At 33.9% G+C, this 20,997-nt stretch overlaps 2 protein-coding genes across 3 annotated transcripts; one reads left to right on the top strand and one right to left on the bottom strand.

Moving 5' to 3' along the window:
- Positions 1-6: 6 nt before the first annotated feature.
- LOC132719907 (tubulin--tyrosine ligase-like) lies at positions 7-14,041 on the top strand. 2 transcript variants are annotated; one of them, XM_060703862.1, is made up of 9 exons: positions 7-28; positions 5,137-5,312; positions 5,684-5,762; positions 7,013-7,242; positions 7,761-7,893; positions 8,586-8,786; positions 11,023-11,116; positions 12,145-12,263; positions 13,760-14,041. In XM_060703862.1, the coding sequence occupies exons 2-9, from the start codon at positions 5,144-5,146 to the stop codon at positions 13,866-13,868; spliced, it is 1,134 nt and encodes a 377-aa protein (XP_060559845.1). In that variant the 5' UTR covers positions 7-28; positions 5,137-5,143; the 3' UTR covers positions 13,869-14,041. The 2 variants fall into 2 exon arrangements, with proteins under 2 accessions (XP_060559845.1, XP_060559844.1); XM_060703861.1 differs by lacking the exon at positions 7-28 and adding an exon at positions 56-201.
- Positions 14,042-14,828: 787 nt separating this feature from the next.
- LOC132719906 (uncharacterized) lies at positions 14,829-20,927 on the bottom strand. The gene is made up of 5 exons (XM_060703860.1): positions 20,684-20,927; positions 17,054-17,194; positions 16,619-16,659; positions 15,592-15,693; positions 14,829-15,336 (listed from the first exon to the last, which is right to left on the bottom strand). The coding sequence occupies exons 1-5, from the start codon at positions 20,848-20,850 to the stop codon at positions 15,176-15,178; spliced, it is 612 nt and encodes a 203-aa protein (XP_060559843.1). The 5' UTR covers positions 20,851-20,927; the 3' UTR covers positions 14,829-15,175.
- Positions 20,928-20,997: the final 70 nt, after the last annotated feature.

The following is a 20,997-nucleotide window of genomic DNA, read 5'->3' as shown; positions in this document are numbered from 1 at the left end:
GAACGGTAAGAAGCGGATCCCGTTTATTGTAAATTTTTTAATGCTTAAGAGTAATATTAAGATATTGATTGTTACAAAATTAAAGTAAATGTTTGACATTAATAATGGGTATTAATATTTCCGTTACTTTATGCAAATAAACGTAGTTACTGGCCAGAAATGCTTGTAACTATCGATCGGTGCGGATGTAAACATGTACTCGTACGTATAGTCCTAGCTATGTTATTCACATAAAATAGCATAAAACATTGTGTCTTTAATATCCATTTTGTATGTTTAACACATCTAGTGTACTGGATCATGTAATACTAATAATATTAGCAGACTAGCTTATTTGGGGCTGCTACCTCTCCCCCCTCCTGTTTTGCATCTTTTGTAAAACAACCATGAATGCCAATATAGCCTCAGAAGTCTGAGAAGAGCTTTAATTGTCCCCCGCCTTTTCGAAGAAAAAAGGGGGATATAGAAAAAGGCTCCGTCCGTCCGTCCGTCTGTCCATCCGTCCGTCCGTCACACTTTCATGTCCGGTCCATAACTTTGTCATTTATGAAAGGAATTGGAAATAACTTGGCACAATAAGATGATGTGTCATGCGCCTACCTCCAGGGTCAAGGTCGTACTTGCTCATTCAAGGTCAACATTGTCTATTTGAGGGTATATGTTGTGTCCGGTCCATAACTTTATTATCTATGAAGGGATTTTGTAAATACTTGTCATAATTGTTCACAATAATCAGACGATGTGTCATGCCCAAAAACCAGTCACCTACCTTCAAGGTCAAGGTCACACTTGGAGGTCAAATATTAACATAGTCTGTTACTGGGTATATTTCGTGTCCGGTCCATAACTTTGTCATTTATCAAAGGAATTTGAAATAACTTAGCACAAATGTTTGTTATAATAAGAGGATGTGTCATGCACAACAACCAGACCCCTACCTCCAGGGTCAAGGTTGCACTTGCTCATTCAAGGTCAACATTGTCTATTTGAGGGTATATGTCGTGTTCGGTCCATAACTTTCTTATCTATGAAGGAATTTTGTAAATATTTGCCATAATTGTTCACAATAATCAGACGATGTGTCATGCGCAAAAACCGGTCACCTACCTCCAAGGTCAAGGTCACACTTGGAGGTCAAATACTTACATAGTCTGTTACTGGGTATATTATGTGTCCGGTCCATAACTTTTTCATAGATCAAAGGATTTTGAAAATACTTCGTACAAAATAGTCACTATAAAAAGAGGATGTGTCATGCGCAACACCTGCATCCCTACCTCCAAGGTAAAGGTCACACTTAAAGGTCAAAATTAACATAGTCTGTTATAGGGTATATTTTGTGTCGGATCTAGAACTTCTTCATAGTTCAAGGGATTTTGAAATAACTTGGCACAAATAGTCACAATAATAAGACGATATGTCAAGTACAACACCTGCACCCCTACCTCCAAGGTCAAGGTCACACTTAGAGGTCAAAGGTTAACAGAGTCTGTTATTTGGTATATTTTGTGTCCCGTCCATTACTTCTTCATAGATTAAGGGATTTTGAAAATACTTGGCACAAATAGCCACAATGATTAGATGATATGTCATACGTAACATCTGTGTCCCTACCTCTAAGGTCAAGGTCACACTTAGAGGTCAAAGATTTACTTAGTCTGTTATAGGGTATATTTTGTGTCCAATCTATAACTTCTTCATAGTTTAAGGGATTTTGAAAATACTTGGCACAAATAGTCTCAATAATAAGGCGTTATGTCATGCACAACACCTGCATCCCTACCTCCAAGGTCAAGGTCACACTTGGAGGTCAAAGCTTAACATGATAGATTTTTAAATTCCGTGTTTCATTTTATTTTTTTAACAAATTTATTGTTGCATTTGCAGATCTAGCATTGATCATAATTTTGGACTGAATGTCCTGAGATCCATACCTCAATCTTTTGAAATAGCACAATTTCATGCTTCATATAAAACTTAACGAGGCGGGGGACGTTGGTAACTCTGTTACAAATTCTTGTATTAATATTATTTGGCATGAAGCATTGCTAATAGCCTCTACAAATGTTACATAAGTCATGCCCCTGGGGTCACTTATTTTTCAGAGACATGTATCGGGAAAATGTCTTAAAAATTTTCTTTCTTGAAATAGAAATCCCAAGAGCTTAATTATTTTGCATGAAGCATCACCTTGTGATCCTCTACAAAAGTTATATATATCATTTCCTTTAGGTCAAAATTGGCGCTACTCATTGGTCGGGTAGTTAATATAGACTTGTATAGGAAAATACAATAAAGTCTTTATGAAACTTCTTTACCTGGACCTTAGATATTTGGCATGTCACAATGCCCAGTGGACATCTACAAAAGTTATATAAGTCATGCCCCCCAGGGGTCAAAAATGGCCCAGTTTGGGGTTCACTTATTTTACATAGACTTATTAAGTTGAAATGTCTCAATTTATACCGGTATAAATCGTGCCTGGGTATCAAAAATGGGCCCCTTTACTGGGGTAACTTAGTATATTTCAACTTGCATTTAGGTCTTCTATTGTTAAGTTACAATGCCAAGATAAGTGATATTTGACATAAAAAGATTTTAAGGTAAATTTCTCAAAAACTGTGACAATGTCTTAAAGCACTTCAAACTTGAAATGCTTTTCCAGTTTTTAAATTAGAGTGCATTTTTAAAGGGCAGCTAACTTTTTAATCTATTTTTAGCTCACCTGTCACAAAGTGACAGGGTGAGCTTTTGTGATCGCTTTTCGTCCGGCGTCCGTCCGTCCGTCCGTCCGTCGTCCGTCGTCCGTCCGTAAACTTTTGCTTTAAATGACATCTCCTCATAAACCACTGAGCCAATTTCATCCAAACTTCACAGGAATGTTCCTTTGGTGGTCACCTTTAAAAATTGTTCAAAGAATTTAATTCCATGCAGAACTCTGGTTGCCATGGCAACCGAAAGAAAAATCTTTAAATATCTTCTTTTAAACAACCCTAAGAGCTAGAGCTTAGATATTTGGCATGAAACATCTTCTAATGAGTGTCTACCAAGTTTGTTCAAATAAAAGCCCTGGGGTCAAAATTGGCCCCGCCCCCGGGGGGTCATTGATTTTCCCTATATGCATATAGTAAAAACTTAAAAGATCTTCTTTTAAAGAACTGTAAGAGCTAGAGCTAAGATTTTTGGCATGGAACATCTTCTAGTGAGTGTTCTACCAAGTTTGTTCAAATAAAAGCCCTGGGGTCAAAATTGGCCCCGCCCGGGGGGTCATTGATTTTCCCTATATGCATATAGTAAACACTTAAAAAATCTTCCTTTAAAGAACTGTAAGAGCTAGAGCTTAGATATTTGGCATGAAACATCTTCTAGTGAATGTCTACCAAGTTTGTTCAAATAAAAGCCCTGGGGTCAAAATTGGCCCCGCCCCAGGGGGTCATTGATTTTCCCTATATGCATAAAGTAAAAACTTAAAAAATCTTCTTTTAAACAACCCAAAGAGCTAGAGCTTAGATATTTGGCATGAAACATCTTCTAGTGAATGTCTACCAAGTTTGTTCAAATAAAAGCCCTGGGGTCAAAATTGGCCCCGCCCTGGGGGTAATTGATTTTCCCTATATGCATATAGTTTAAACTTAAAAAATCTTCTTTTAAAGAACCGTAAGAGCTAGAGCTTAGATATTTGGCATAAAACATCTTCTAGTAAATGTCTACCAAGTTTGTTCAAATAAAAGCCCTGGGGTCAAAATTGGCCCCGCCCAGGGGGTCATTGATTTTCCCTATATGCATATAGTAAAAACTTAAAAAATCTTCTTTTAAAGAACTGTAAGAGCTAAAGCTTATATATTTGGCATGAAACATCTTCTAGTGAATGTCTACAAGTTTGTTCAAATAAAAACCCCTGGGGTCCAAATTGGCCCCTCCCCAGGGGTCATTGATTTTCCTTATATGCATATAGTAAAAACTTATAAAATCTTCTTTTAAAGAACCCAAAGAGCTAGAGCTAAGATATTTAGCATGAGACATGTTCTAATGGGTGTCTACCAAGTATGTTCAAATAAAAGCCCTGGGGTCAAAACTGGCCCCGCCCTGGGGGTCATTGATTTTCCTTATATACATAGCAAAAACTTAAAAAATCTTCTTTAAAAAAACCCAAATAACTAGAGTTTAGATATTAAGCATGAAACATCTTTAAGTAAATATCTACAAAGTTTGTTCAAATAAAAGCCCAGGGGTCAAAACTGGCCCTGCCCGAGGGGTGTCATTGTTTTTTACTCTATGTGTATAGTAAAAACTTAAAAAATCTTCTTTTAAAAAACCCAATGAGCTAGAACTTAGATGTTTTGCATGAAACATCTTCTTATGGGTGTCTACCAAGTCTGTTCAAATAAACAAATAAAAGCCCTTGGGTAAAAATTGGGCCGGGGGGGGGGGGGGGGGGGCTATATACAGGTGAGCGACCTCAGGGCCATCATGGCCCTCTTGTTTCAGAGTTATACCCCCTACTGACTTACGTTTTTGGTTTAACTTTTTGATTAAGATTTAACTCACTACAGTGTTGGAGCAGTACCTATTCTAGTATAGACACTTGCAGAAATCATGATCACAAAGTAGAAAAATATCACTTTTTTCACTGATTCTTACATTTTTTATTCATTATTGTATATAAATTGGCGTGAAGAGATGACTTAGACATTTATAAGTTTATTCCATTGAGTAAAAAGACAATATTTAAGCATTTAATCATTCAAGCACCTTGTCTGGTATATACCAGAATACAGTATTTACATTGTAGTGAGTGCTCCAACACTTATTTTAGTCTCTTTTTTTAAGGGACATTTCTCAAAGAAACTGTCTTAGAGTACTTGTTCACTATCAAATTTGACATGCATTTTTAAAGGGGTGATAATCCTTAAAGTCATTTTTGCTTCATTATTTCCCTTTTTTCTCAAAAACCGTTGAAGGTATTTACTTCAAACTTGAAATATTTATTTAATTAGTGTTCACTTTAAATTTGAAATAATTGTTGACTAACAAGTGCAAGTTAGTCTGATAAGCATGTTTGCAGAGTAATGTCACCTTTTATATGTTATATGAGAAAAGTGTCCTTGTATATGATTATATTGAGATTTTTTATAGAGATACCATGGAACAATATGGCTTTGTTAGAAGAGATGTCAACAGTTCGGTGTATAAAGCAGTATCAAAATATCTCCTGGAAGAGAGAGGGAATGACTGGAAAAAGCTTCCTTCAAATTCTGTTTCTTTCCACTTGATGTTTGGAGAAAGGAATAAACTTCCTTTTGGTAGACTTGGTAAGTAAATATCAGATCCTTACAATTGAAGGAAATTTCCATAAATCATACATTAAAATGCAGAATATATCTACTTTAATTAGAATGATTTATTTGTTGTTAGGTTTACATATATGTTACAGAGATAGCAATAAATAATGTTTTGCCTCATTCGTCCTGGTATGTTCAAATTTCAAAGCAGGACTTGCCCATTAAAGAAAAACAGTAGGTAAGTTACATGTTAGTTGAAAGCAGTAATAATGGTTTATTCCATACCCCAGAACCAAACACAATAATATGATGAATTTCACTTAATTTTGGTCCTCTTTTCTGTAACTCTTTGACAATGAGTGTTTAGTTTTTATTAAGATTTAACTACATGTGTTTTACAGGTCATGATCCAGGAAAAGTTCAACTTGTCAACTATTATAGAGGCTCTGATATCCTCTGTAGAAAAACAGCATTAGTGAAGTAAGTTGCCAATACATACATGTACTACATAGGTATCTGTTGTAGGAATAGTAATGCTAACAAAACTGTTACTAGTAGATTTATAATACTGCACGTCTGTAACGTCGCTTTTCATTGGATAATCGTGATGTTAATATAGTTTTATATACACAGCTTCTGTCATTTGATGGAGAAATCTCACTTTTTACTCTTAAAAAAAAAGATGCTTGCTGTATTATAAATAACTTATTAATATTTCTGACAGGTTATATGGTCATATATAAATGGTGTTTGCAATATAACTCTCATCTAGCGGCTCAGGTTATATTTTTAAACAACCGTGTATATAGGGCCATTTAACCTTTCAAAAATCTTAATAACTAATAATGTAGTTTGATCTGGACCCTTATATATTAAATGGACTTATCACGCTTTCAATATGCACAAAACCATTCATCTTTTTAATTGATAATTTAAAAATGTATTACATTTATATGTAATACTAACTGAATAGCCAAGAGTGCAGATCATGATCAAATGAATTCAAATTGCACAGAAGAGTTGTCTGCTCTTTGTCTGCACTGATCCCATTAATAGAATCATTTTCCTCTAGCCGGCAAAGAGTTAAGTGAACATGTTCATTTTTACTCTTAGAATAACTATTAAGAGATAGATTTCATTTTAAGTCGAGAGCATTTGTTTTACATGAATGTAAGGAAAATATTTATATTTCATGCATAAAAAACTTCTTTACTTTGAATTCATATGATTTGTTTGTTTGTTTTGGATGTTACGTCACATTGACACAGTATAGGTCATATTGCATCGTTCCAGCTATACTGGTGAGGGAGACCCCAGGTGCCCTTCCATGCATTATTTCAGGCACGAACGGGCACCTGAGTAGAACCACTGATGTTCCATAAGCTAGCCAGATAGCTTCCTCACATGAAAGAATCCAAAGTCCCCTGTCGGGAATCTACAGCAATGTCGGGAATCTGTCGGGATTCAAAGAATTCATATGATTAATTGTAAAATGCTAGAACTGAAAATTATAGCTATGCTGCAAGTATTAGAACCAGGTCAGGGTGCAGGTCCATGCAGTTTGAATGGGCTATGTACTATGGCACACCTAATTTGATAATAGACAAATTTTGAACTTCAAACGTAAAATTTTAAAAAATTGAACAATATATGTATTAACTTTGAAAATATACATTCTTATTAATTGGTATGACATATATTCAGTCTCATTAAATATACTTACTTTTTAGAGTGTTTAAAGAATACTGTAGTGTAGTCAAATACAGCTATCCAAAATGGTTGCCCCAATCATTCCGAATAGTTCCGAAGAATGTTGTGCATACAAGTTTACGTAACTCGTCAGTTTTAGTACGAGGGGAGAAGCCAGATGACCGAGGTGAGTTGTTGGAGGCTTACACTCAAATGGTAAAGGAAGAAGAATCTGTGATATGGATAGCCAAACATACTGCAGGAGCCAAGGGTATACATCTTTGCTTATTTAGATATTTTTTAATACATACATTGTATATCCCGTTAGGTTTAATTTTTATCCAAGTTAAAAGCAACCTTGTTGTTAGGTTTTTGTTTTTATCTGAACAGCAAACAGTACTGACCATGGTCAGACAACAGGGATGGTCTGCACTGGTTGCCTGGGTATATTCAGTTTCTGCCAGCAGTGTAAGAGTAAATTTATTTCTCAAACTTTTGATAGGTCTTTGTTAATGTTATCACATTTGTTGGTCATCATGCTAAATATTAAGTTTATATGAATTTATTTTAGTTTGATTGTGTTGAACGCTATAAGCTTATTAAAACACTCTCAAATCCATTCCCAGAACTAACCAGTACTAAGCGAAAATGAATGTAAACTTTCTTGCTCAAAGAAACATTGGCTTGCCCCTGACGAGGTTTGAACTCATCCGGCCAGCAATCCTTTGATTACTATTGTTTAATATTTGCTTGAAGGAAATATTGAGTAATGGTTTCTGTATTATATAGGGGATGGAATTATGATATCAGACGATGTACATGCCTTACTACATTATGTAGATGATCAGAGTAAAGCATTTGTTATACAGAGATATATCAATAATCCATTTCTACTAGAAGGTGGCAGAAAATTTGACATCAGGTAGGATATCCTTACACTTAACAATTGGACATGATAAAGGTCAAGCATGTTAGTAAAACTGAAAAATTATAGGGTTTTTTGTATGAAATTTAAGACATTTTTGTTTGTATCCTGTTTTCATGATATGTTTTGTGTAGTTTAGTCCATTAATTGTGTGAATATACTTAGTCTTCTTTATATTCTTGCATACCTACTTACTTGCAAATAGTTTGATTTACAAGTGTTCTCTGTCTCTGTTCTGGTTTACGTCCACACTAATTAATTTTTTTCTTAAACATAAACAATGCAAAATAGGCAAATGTTCACTGTTTGAAAAACATCATTTTGTACTTTCCCTAAGTTCCTGATTATACTTAATTATTGATATTTATAACATAAATAGTGACAATATTAAATCACACTTGCCCCCCACTACTGCAGCTTAGAATCGCACGAGGAACTTTTCTGGAATTGGTCATGTGAAGAAGCTATCAAGCTAGCTTATGGAAGGTAAAAGGGTTCTATTCAGGTACCAACTTATGCTTGAAATAATGCATGAAAGTGCATGCCCCTGATGTCTTCCTCCATCAGTAAAACTGAAATATTCACCAGTGTTGGTGTGACAGTAAACCTGATAAAAAGAATTAATGTAATTGCAATATTATATATATTGGGTAGATCTTAAACTAAGCACAGATACATGTTTTTTTCAGGAGCTGGGTACTACTAGATTCCAATTTTAATGTATATTTGTTTAGAGAAGGTGTTTTAAGAACTTCCTCTGAATCCTATGACCCTGATGACCTTTCAAAGGTCACAAGTCACCTGACTAATCATTGCCTACAGGAGGAAAGGTCATCAAACTTTGGTCTGTATGAAGATGGGAATGAAATGTTCTTTGATCAGTTTAACAGGTAACTTGTAACATGTAAATTTGAAAAAAAATAATTTATCTCCCTTTATTTTTCAAAATGCATCAGTATTATACATTGAAATAGTCTTGACAGAAATATCTGTGATAAATTTTACACATAAACTCATACTGTAACATTCAATATCAAATATAGAGAGAGGTTTATAGATGTATATAATCAAAGAATTGAGTTGAATATTGTTTTTCTTTCTCCTGCATAGGTATATACATGTACATGTTATACAATAATAATCCAAACATTGCTTTAATTGTTTCAAATGTTTATTAGAAAATATTTACATGTACATGTATGTAATTTGTCATACCTGTTGCTTGAGAATATTGTACAAAATCACTATGACCTTGTAACCTTAACTGCTAAAAATAAAAATTGAACTGGAATTTGTACCATCCAACTTTCAATTTCAAAATACTTTGAAAAACAGTCAACAGAATAAGATATAGTCAGTCTGAGTAAAGTGATTACTGTTCTGAATAAATGGCACAGGCAGGTTATTATCAACACAAGCATTCTGACACTTAATGGGACATACTATAGTAACTTTATTCCTTAAATGTATTATTTTAATAAGGAGAGAGGTGGTAGTTAAGGCATTGTAGTTAAGATGTCTGCCTCTCAACCCAGGGACTGTGGGTTTGAGCCCTACTTGTGATACAACTATATTCTTCATATGACACCAGTATTGGTTAGTTTCAGAAAGCAGACTAGAGAGTATTCCAGATCTGCTAAAATAAATATATTTTATTTATTATTTGGGTTTTTAGCTCGACTATTCGTAGAATAATCAAGCTAATGCAGTCACCCATTTGTCGGCGTCGGCGTCCCTGTGGTTAAGTTTTTGTATGTAAGCTGGTATCTTCATAACTACTGAAGGGAATGGATTGAAACTTCACACACTTGTTCTCTGTGATTATCTGAGATGATTGGCACAAGTCCCATAACTCTGATTTGCTTTTTTACATAATTATGCCCCTTTTTCGACTTAGAAATTCTTGGTTAAGTTTTTGTATGTAAGCTGGTGTCTCCATAACTACTGAAGGGAATGGATTGAAACTTCACACACTTGTTCTCTGTGATTATGTAAGATGATTGGCACAAGTCCCATAACTCTGATTTGCTTTTTTACATAATTATGCCCCTTTTTCGACTTAGAAATTCTTGGTTAAGTTTTTGTATGTAAGCTGGTATCTCCATAACTACTGAAGGGAATGGATTGAAACTTCACACACTTGTTCTCTGTGATTATCTAAGATGATTGGCACAAGTCCCATAACTCTTATTTGTTTTTTTACATAATTATGCCCCTTTTTCGACTTAGAAATTCTTGGTTAAGTTTTTGTATGTAAGCTGGTATCTCCATAACTACTGAAGGGAATGGATTGAAACTTCACGCACTTGTTCTCTGTGATTATGTAAGATGATTGGCACAAGTCCCATAACTCTGAATTGCTTTTTTACATAAAAATGCCCCTTGTTCGACTTAGAAATTCTTGGTTAAGTTTTTGCGTGTAAGCTGGTATCTCCATAACTACTGAAGGGAATGAATTGAAACTTCACACACTTGGTCTCTGTGATTATCTAAGATGATTGGCACAAGTCCCATAACTCTGATTTGCTTTTTTGCATAATTATGCCACTTTTTTATCTTAGAAATTCTTGGTTAAGTTTTTGCGTGTAAGCTGGTATCTCCATAACTACTGAAGGGAATGGATTGAAACTTCACACACTTGGTCTCTGTGATATTATTTAAGATGATTGGCACAAGTGCCATAACTCTGATATACTTTTTCGCATAATTATTCCCCTTTTTCGATTCATAAATTCGTGGTTAAGTTTTTGTGTGTAAGCTGGTATCTCCATAACTACTGAAGGGAATGGATTGAAACGTCACAGACTTGTTCTCTGTGATTGTATTGAAACTTGAAGGGTTTGTACCTTTTCGTACAATTTTATGTATTCATATAGGTAAGCATTATTATACTCAATGAAACACCCTTGTGACAAATTTTCGAATAGTCGAGCGTTACTGTCCTCCGACAGTTCTTGTTTTTGCAGCATTCTTTTTTTTTTATCAAATTTGAGCATTGCCAACCAAAAGAAAATTCTAATGATTTTTTATTACAGTATTCACTATTGTTTTATAATAAAAAAAAACATTATTTTTAAACCATAAGTCTAAAAAGCAATACTAATGCTTTGTATTTCACTTATTCAGATATTTAATGGATACACATGGCACTACAATGGAAGCATCTATTATACCACAAATCAAGGACATTGTGAAAAGATGTTTCTTTCTTGTTAAAGAGGTAAGATTCAACATTATTCAGGAAGGATTTTGTTCCCAAATTTTAGTGTTTATTTTTCTTTTTCAACAATTTTAGAATCACTACTGAGACGCTACACACATTTGACCCTGTGTCTTCATTATTGTAACATTTGATTTTTGTTTATCATGCAATTTCATATCTCTTTAACCACTGCAGGTAGTCATGTGACTTTAAACTTCACACATTTTTGTGTGATATTTAATGTAGCTCTTGCTGAAATAAGCAGAGTGTTATTTATTAAGGAGCTTGTTTCATAATCTTGATACAAGCATGTGTTGTTAATTTTCTCTTTAATTTGTTGCTGATGACATTTCTTTATTTCTGTAAGATACCAAATTATTGAGTTATTTTTGTTTGCTTGTTTGTTTGTTTATGTTTCTTTGTGATATTCTGTATGAATAGATATTTCACTCAGTGCCATAGGAAATATAATTATAAATTTTATATGTGCTTATATAATTAAAAGGTTGTCTTAATTAGTGATGGAAATTGGATGAAATTTGTCCCAATCGATCATCGGTTCAGTCGGATGGGACATAATCGATAACTTTTCAAATACAGTCGCGTTAAAAAGAAATAGGGAAGTAACATTTGTTCCCAAGGCACTTGATAACATTCAGTAACATGAACTTCATTTAGTACTTTTCAATACAGTTTTAACCTTATATAGTCATAAATATATGAAATAGATTTTATTTTTCAATGGATGTCAAATAACATTCACATCACATTATATTACTATATTGATCCTGTTCAACTCTAAATTGTCTCTGAGATGATTTTTTGCGATCGGCGAGGTGTTCCTAAAAGAAAATTACCGTCAGAATTAATTCCCTTTGATACTTAAAACATTTTCGACGATGTCACGGAACAAATTTTTGTGAATTGATTATAGTTGCTTTACATAACAGTAACTGATAATAGGTGACTTGCGACAATCGGAACATCACTAGTCTTAATGCTGTAATGAAATAAAGAAAATCAGCTTGTTTATTTTTTTATTTCAGAAAATAAATACAAAGGGTCTGGGATATGTGTGTTTTCAGTTGTTTGGATTTGATTTCTTGCTAGATGACAACATGAAAGTTTGGTTGATAGAGGTGAACGGAGCTCCAGCATGTGCCCAGTATGTTTTTACTGTCAGTAAATATGCGGAAAAACGTTAACACATTTTGCCACCTCAACACATTTTGCCACCTTGTCTCCCTCTTCACCCGTCATACGTACATTGATGACAGTTGTTCCAGAAAGAAGCCATGACATTATTGTAATTATACCCCCACCACTTGCCCCTCATCACTGTGGGTTCGAATCTCAACAGAGACTTTGAATTCTTTCATGTGAGGAAGCTATCCAGCTAGCCTATGGAACGTCTGTGGTTCTACTCGGGTACCAGTTTGTGCCTGAAATAATGCACAAAAGGGCACATGAGATTGAGGTCTTCCTCCACCAGTAAAGCTGGAACGTTGATATATGACCTAAAGGGTTGATGTAAAACCTAATAAAGTCCATTTTTATGTCTTTAAATTTATTTACTATAATATTTCTTAAACCAGAACAGATATTTACTTGAAACTTGAAATTGATATGAATGGTTACAAGCAAGCTCAGATGACAAAAATTCTACAATTCCATTGAATTATGACACAAGTTATGTCCCTTTTAGGCTTAGAAAATGTTCTGATATAACCATTAATACTTAAATGTTTCTGAAACTAGAAGAGATATCCACTTGAAACTATATAATATATGAAGGGTCACAAGTAACCTCAGTATGCAAAGTTTTTCCACTCTGAATTACATTTTGACATAGTTATGCTATTTTCTCAACATTACTGCTTTTGTTTGTTAAGTACATTGGGAAAATGAAAGGTTATTTGTAACTGTTTCAAACATGATTTGACAATATATATTTATACTATTACCTGTACAATTTGTCTTTTTTTCACCAGAGATAATTTCTTTTTATGTATATGTATTTGTGCCACTAAAGTTATTCTCTTAACCACCTTTCCAAGTCGTCTTCTGTCAAGGACATTGGTGGGGGTATGAATCTCATTCAGCGATAGTTCTAGTTTGAACATATCTATGTAACACTAACAGAATGTCATGTGACATTCACTAGGTCCAAGTTTTATTTTGCAATAGCTATGATCTGTGTGAAACAGCAAAATTAAAAGATCCCCATCAGGTTATTCATAAAACATGCATATATTCATGCTATAAAATGATATTCTGCCCTTGCTTAGCTTTAAGCTTTAGAAATATTATGAAAATCTATCATTATTATATTTCAAAACAGAGTAATTTTGAAGAAAAAAAATGTTTAATTTTGAAAAAAAATAAATGTTTAATTTTAATCACAAATGTCATGAATGTATAATTTGTTATTTGAAGTGTAGATTTATGGGGAAACATGTTACAGGGCTTGTTCTAAAAGACGTATTTGAGAAAATGACATGCTCATTAAAGTACTTAACTTCAAAAACTTTGTCTTTGGAAAGTTTTCTCATCCTATTTTTTGATTTTGATAAATTCTGCTTTCAAAATGTCAAAAAATGTGGAAATAAACAAGATATGAGATTTTCAAAAATTATATAATTCTGACATTATTTATTACAGGCACCTGTTACCACACATGGCTCGAAGTATTGTCCAAACAGCAATAGATCCTATATTTCCACCAAGAAAGCCAAGAAAAGGGGATACATGGTTCACCAAGATCTCTTGATGTACTCTTGTTGCCATGGAAACATTATACTATATAATGTCATGTTATGTTATAGGGATTTAGGGGAGTCTTTTATGTTTAATGTGCAATTTTTTTTCATCTGTTATCTTTGTTTATTTGAGCCTCGTCATGACAAAACCAACATAATGGGTTTGCGACCAGCATGGATCCAGACCAGCCTGCGCATCCGCGCAGTCTGATCAGGATCCATGCCGTTCACTATCATTTTCTCTACTTGTAATAGGGTTTGTAAGCGAACAGCATGGATCCTTATCAGACTGCGCGGATGCGCAGGCTGGTCTGGATCCATGCTGGTTGCAAACCCATTATGTTAATTTTGTCATGACGCGGCTCATTTATCATTGTCAATATTGTTCTTATAATAAGGTTCAAAGATTTATGTCTTAGATATTTAATAGAATGTGGCCAAATTGTTTAGGAAATGATTGTGTTTGAATGTCTTAAAGAAGTTAAAGTTCATATGTATTAACAGGTTGTCCAGTCATGTCGGAAATAATGAATTGTTGGGTCTTCCTTTAGTTTATATGAACACTTGTGTTTGTAGAAATTAAGATTTAAGACAATTATAGCTATAGAACTGGTAATTTCAAGAATGATATTGTCTAGAATGTGTTTATACAGATTACCATTGTTTTAGTTACTTTTTGGCTAGTAATGACACATAGTTATTTAAAATTGTTTATACTTTTTATTAAGATTAAGTTTCCTCACTGCATTAATTGTTATAACTAATATTTTAATTATTTACATATTTGAATTCTTTTTATATTATTATGTACAATGTTTTAAATGTAAATTTTAGTGTTATGTGCAGAGTTTAATCTATTTTTGAGTGTGTTCTGCCAGGTTGTCTTGCCAAAGACGCTAAAAATGGCACCTGTCCATTTTTCCAGTTTTAAATCAGTACAAGGGAGATAAGTTCTTGTGTACTGATTAATTCATTGATATTATAAATTATTTTCCATTTATTAACAAGTTAACAAAATAAGATCAACAAATCCATGTGGTTTTAAACAACTTTTATTTTTACACACATACTAATCATTTTAACATATAAATGTTGTATTTTGGTGTGGGATTTTTTTGTTGTTTGAACAATGTATGTAGAATATGTACATATTTAATAGCAAAATTGTTCAATGTCAGTTTAAGTTGACACTTTATATAATATGTAAAGTAATTAATTCATGTATGTTTAAATGTCTTTTCCTTTGACCAAGAATAATATTTTCACCATCCTGTGATAATTAACCAGTTAGTTCATTAATAAAACACACATGTTTTATTCATTTTAGTTCTTGTTTATCTGTGATAGTTAATTCTTTCACTTTATTTCTTTTCCTTTTAACATACTTCAGGTATAAGCATATTGCTGTTGCCATGGCAACAAGAAGAATTACGCATCCAATTGCAGCACCTATTATTAGTCCTATACTTAGTTGTTTCTCTGAAATATAAATACACATGAAATGGTAGAAATTGAATGTAAACTGTTATTGATCATCAACAAATTTATTTTCTTAAGATATAAAAATGTTTTCAGATGAAGGTCATAAAATGGCTTTATTTACAAAGGAAACATATCTTTTCAATTTTCCATTGCAAAACCCTGGAATTATTTTTAAAAGGGCTAAGTAAGAAGTATGTGTGTTAAGTTCGTACAAATATCAATTTACATGACTGCAGTGAAATAAAACATTACCTTCACAACTATCATAATAGCACGTGTAATAATGCCAGTAGTTCGTGCAGTGCCTACATGGTTTATCAATGCACGTGTCATTCCGTGCACATTCATCAGTATCTAAAATGCAAACACACTCCTTTTCAAAATCTGGTTACCTCAAATATGTTGCTAATTAATATAGAGGGGTTTTTTTTGTTTTGTTTTTTAAGGAACAACGAAATTTTTGAAGCTTCTGATTCAATATGTGCAAACGAACCGATTAATTTGTAAGTTATCAAGTTCATGTATATGAAAAGATAGAGGGAAAAAACCTATGGAACTCCAAAAATGGCATAATCTAAAATTGTGCAGGTTCTGTTTGATTAAGCCTGTTCATGGACGTTGCTGGATAAAAAAAAACTACCGTCTGCGCCCCCTACCACCGGCTTCAGCAGAAATACTGCATGAATAAGATAAATAATCACTTTCTATTTCTGACTTAAAAGGAGACACATGCACAATTTTCATTTCTTCGTTTTGAATATTTCATTCATTAATCTGTAAATGTCCTCAAAATGAATACAATAGGCAGTCACAGGACTTATAAAGAATAAAATGGTGGTTTCTTAACTTGACCCACATGGGTCACAAGATATCACATTAATTAGTTGTCTCAGTGAACTCTGGAAACATTAAAGAACTCGTCAAAGGAATGATTTAGCTTTGTGTCAATCATACAATATCCACAATATCTGTTATTGTAACTTCCGGGGTTTTTTCAAGTCACATGACTAGTTTTAAAACTACTCGGTGATTTTGTCGGCGGTTAAATTTCGTACAACATATATAGATATATTTACGCTTCAAAACCAAATTATATAGCAATTATACAGAAATTCGTTGAGGGACTTTTACAAATGTCATTTTAGCGTGATTTGATTACATAAGATATTTTTGTCATTAATTTGCCTGAGTATCCCTTTAAATTGAAATATGGACATTTCCGTCTATGAATATTGAATGATTATCAAACTAAAGTTTTTGACAAAACTATTCTACTGACCTCCTGCCAGCAGTGTGTCACATATAGTTTCACCAGGGACCCTTAAACAAAAATAAAAATAATAAATTAAAAAAAAACATGTAGGACGAACGATTTCAATTAAAGAGAGACATTTATTTGTTCACACTATGATATGAACGACAATTGTAGACATATTTGATGAATGTAGATGGTTTAGTTAATCAATCTGGTTAACACAAGAATCAGAACTTTAGTCAGATTGGTTAACTAATGTAAGTTTAAATTAATAGTATACAAATACTTAATAAGCTCAAAAACGTTTTAAAATCACCAAAAGTTTGGTAAGGTTTATATGTATTCCACTATAATGTTTGAATCCCAATATTTTACTGCGATTGAATATTAATTGTTAGTTGTGTTGACAGTGCTTTGTATTTTACTTATTTAATTCTGTTGAAAAAAGAAACCGTTTACCCATCACTGTCGTACAACATAAAGCAGGTTCTATAAACACCAGTGTCATTAGCGGACAGGGTCCACCCTGCGGTCTCTGTTGTTCCAGAATTGTTGGTATTATGCTGAAAGATTGTGCCTTGGTGTCCAACTGTGAGAATTCTGTAAAATTCGTTTAAATTTTTCTCAGTATTGTTTATAAAGGACACAAATTTAAGATATATGTTTATAAAATGACGCCGCCTGTTTGCAATCTATTGCGGGAATACAACAAGTCTTATTAGTAACACATATCCATCTTATTTCTTTATACATGTAAAAAACGGCAAGAACTTCCGTAAAACGGCAATTTTAGCGTTTAAGGTTGTATCAGGAAATGTGTTCTGGAAGCTCGTCAGAATCGCCAAAACTCGTTTATAAAATGATAAACCATGCAAAGTCCTGCAATACAATACTATGGAACGCCTGGACTGTCTTATGTGTAGAATGACTGATATACATGGTTAAATGTGATTCTGTTTTGAGTCCGAGATACAATATGCTGAGTCAAAAATCCCAATATACTGGGTGGAAATCCAAATGAGCTCAGTTATTGAAGTGTAATGTTGTGTGCTGACTGTATTTTATTCAGTCAAGTCAATGTATTGTCGGGTGCATAAGTCGTTATGTTCAGTTCTTAAAACAAACAGGCATGTGGTAACACAATTATGTTGAGTTAAAAAGATATGTTGTAGGGTATGACAGTTGTTATGTTCGGTTGAAATAGCTCTTCTCATCATGTTCAACCCATGAAAATAAACTGTTTAAGTGATACTATCATTTCGTTTGGCTGAGGCAGTGTATTATTGGGTGATCCTTTTATCATTTTCAGTTGAAATGACATGCTGTTGGGTGCTTTATTCAGACTGTTCAGTCGTGAAATAGAACTGTTGAATAGTACTATCATTATGTTCAGTTCAGATGATGTACTGTTCGGTGCAGAGGTCATTCTGTTAAGTAGTGAACACAAAATGTTGTGTGATACCGTTATTATGTTCAGTTCAGATGATATACTGTTCGTTGCAGAGGTCATTATGTTCAGTTCAGATGATGTACTGTTCGGTTGCAGAGGTCATTATGTTCAGTTCAGATGATATACTGTTCGGTGCAGAAGTCATTATGTTCAGTTCAGATAATATACTGTTCGGTGCAGAAGTCATTATGTTCAGTAGTGAACACAAAATGTTGTGTGATTTGACCGTTATTATGTTCAGTTCAGATGATATACTGTTCGGTGCAGAAGTCATTATGTTCAGTTCAGATAATATACTGTTCGGTGCAGAAGTCATTATGTTCAGTAGTGAACACAAAATATTGTGTGATACCGTCATTATGTTCAGTTTCAGATGATATTCTGTTCGGTGCTGAAGTCATTATGTTCAGTAGTGAACACAAATGTGGTGTGATACCGTCATTATGTTCAGTTCAAGATGATATACTGTTCGGTTGCACAAGTCATTTGACAATGCGCTGAGTGGGTCATACAATTATGTTGGGTTCATTCGGATTTCTTCGCGTCAAACAAGATGGCGGGCGGGAGCAACTTAATTTCCATAGGTCACGTCGAGGCTAATGACCACTAAATTGCAAAAACAATTACCTATTTTTGAGTCCACACATGGCCACAGTATAAAGAACGTTTAAATATTAAGTATGGAACCCCCTTTGAGACACACATGACCACAGTAAATGGAACATTATATATTAAGTAAGTGTGGCCTAATAAAAGTCAAACATGGCCAAAGTATAAAGAAAATTCTTTATAAGTAAGTGAAACCTAATTGAGTCACATATGGCCACAATATATTAGACATAATGTTTAAGTCAGGGAAATGTATTTGAGTCTAATTTTATTAGGCTTAACCCTTACTTACATATAATGTTCCATATACTTTAGTTTATGCGTGACTCAAAAAGGTTTCCCTTACTAAACATAATGTTCCATATATTTTGGCCTAGTGTGACTCAATTAGGTTTCCCTTACTTATATAGAATGTTCTTCAATAATGTGGGTATGTGTGACTTTATTGCGCTACCTTTACTTATATCTAATGTTCCATATACTGTGGCCATGTGTGACTCAAATAGGTTTCCCTTACTTAAATATTATGTTCAATTTATTGTGGTTATGTGTGACTCAAATGAGTTACCGACAAATACATTTTAAGTCGTATATGCTGTGGCCATATGTGACTTAAATAGGCTACCCTTACTTATATGCTCCATATACTGTGGCCATGTGTGACTCAAATAGGGTTCCCTTACTTGAATATGATGTTTTATATTTTAAATTTCGTTTGCTGTGTCCACTTGTGACTCTTATAGGTTACCAAACAGATAAATTTTAAGTTTTATTTACGGGTGGTCACGTGTGACTTTAACAGGCTACCCTTACCCATATTTTAAGTTTTATATATACTGTACCCATTATGACTGTAACAGTATAGTATAGTCATGAATTAACTAATAAATACCCATAGGGTATTTAAAAGTCCAATTTATGAAAATAACGTTCTTAAGCCGATAATATTTATAGGGAAGAAAATTGTTTTGGCAATTTAGTGGTCATTAGCCTCGACGTGACCTCTCCCATCTTGTTGCCCGAAAATATCCGAATGAACCCAACATAATGGTTGTATCACACAACAGTTTGTGTTCACTATTGAACATAATGACCTCTGCACCGAACAGTATATCATCCGAACTGAACATAATGATAGTACCAAAAAACCACTGAACATAACGACCTTTGCACCGAACAACACATTGACTTGACTGAAGAAGATATAATCAGCACACAAGATAATGATAGTACCATTTAAGATAATGATTGTACCATTTAACAGTTCTATTTCACGACTGAACAGAAGGAATAAAGCACCCAACAGCATGTCATTGCAACTGAAAATAATAAAAGGATCACCCATAATAACACTGCCTCAACCAAACAAAATGATAGTACCACTCAACTGTTTATTTTCATGGTTGAACATGATGAGAAGAGCACCAAACAGCATATTATTATAACCGAACATAATAACTGTAACACCCTACAACATATCTTTTTAACTCACCATAATTGTGTTTCCACATGCCTGTTTGTTTTAAGAACTGAACATAACGACTTATGCACCCGACAATACATTGACTGGACTGAATAAAATACAGTCAGCACACAACATAGCACTTCAATAACTGAGCACATTAGGATTTCCACCCAGCATTTTGCATCTCGGACTCAACAGAAAGACATTTAACCAGGTATATCATTCAATCTTAACATAAGACAGTCCAGGCGTTCCATACAATACTCATTGTCCTGTTATGACCAGTGGTACATTGGATCGTTTTGTGTTTAATCGCCTGCGTGATCGTAAGAGGCGACTAAATGGGTTCGAATAACTGGAGTCTATGCATCTCTTAGCTCCAACGGGTGAAGTGGTTTTGACCCCTGGTGTTGTTTGAAGCTTTTAACACCCGAGGTTAGCCAGTCATCTTTTATGTGTCGGCACCATATGACCTATATGGTGTTAGTGCGCCGTATAACCAATCAAACAAGCAATCCATTATCATATAAAGGCGAACAGGCTTTACTTCAAGACAATCACTTACGTTGCATTTCTAACGGAAGTTGTAACAGATGCTGAGTAATTTGATAGTGCTGGATATGACCGAGCGACAGTATCATCTCGGGGTTTAAACCTAGGTTTGGATGAACAACTACTAGGGTGTGTGAGCGCCTTGGTAACATGAACGGTGAACTGAAATTCAAAATACATATGAATGATGAAGTAAGTACACTTGGAGAACAATCAAGAAACGTTTACGTTTACTTATATAATTGGAACTTAATTGAATATGTTATTAAGCTCATTTTTTGTGTAATATATAGTTAATAGCGGTGAACGTGATGAGTACTCACATAT

The sequence above is a fragment of the Ruditapes philippinarum genome, unplaced genomic scaffold (assembly GCF_026571515.1).
Source record: "Ruditapes philippinarum isolate M1 unplaced genomic scaffold, ASM2657151v2 ctg367_1_1_1_1, whole genome shotgun sequence".
Taxonomy (NCBI): domain Eukaryota; kingdom Metazoa; phylum Mollusca; class Bivalvia; order Venerida; family Veneridae; genus Ruditapes; species Ruditapes philippinarum.
Note: the sequence above shows the minus strand (reverse complement) of the source record. Positions and strands in the feature narration are given on the sequence as shown.

Coding starts and splice junctions, on each gene's coding strand:
- LOC132719906 (XM_060703860.1), bottom strand. CDS start 20,850: ATGTATTTTGAATTTCAGTTCACCGTTCATGTTACCAAGGCGCTCACA. Junction 16,660..17,053: donor ATGTTGTACGACAGTGATGG/GTAAACGGTTTC, acceptor TTTTTGTTTAAG/GGTCCCTGGTGAAACTATAT. Junction 15,694..16,618: donor TGACACACTGCTGGCAGGAG/GTCAGTAGAATA, acceptor TTTGCATTTTAG/ATACTGATGAATGTGCACGG.
- LOC132719907 (XM_060703861.1), top strand. Junction 8,787..11,022: donor TTCTTTGATCAGTTTAACAG/GTAACTTGTAAC, acceptor TCACTTATTCAG/ATATTTAATGGATACACATG. Junction 12,264..13,759: donor GGAGCTCCAGCATGTGCCCA/GTATGTTTTTAC, acceptor TATTTATTACAG/GCACCTGTTACCACACATGG.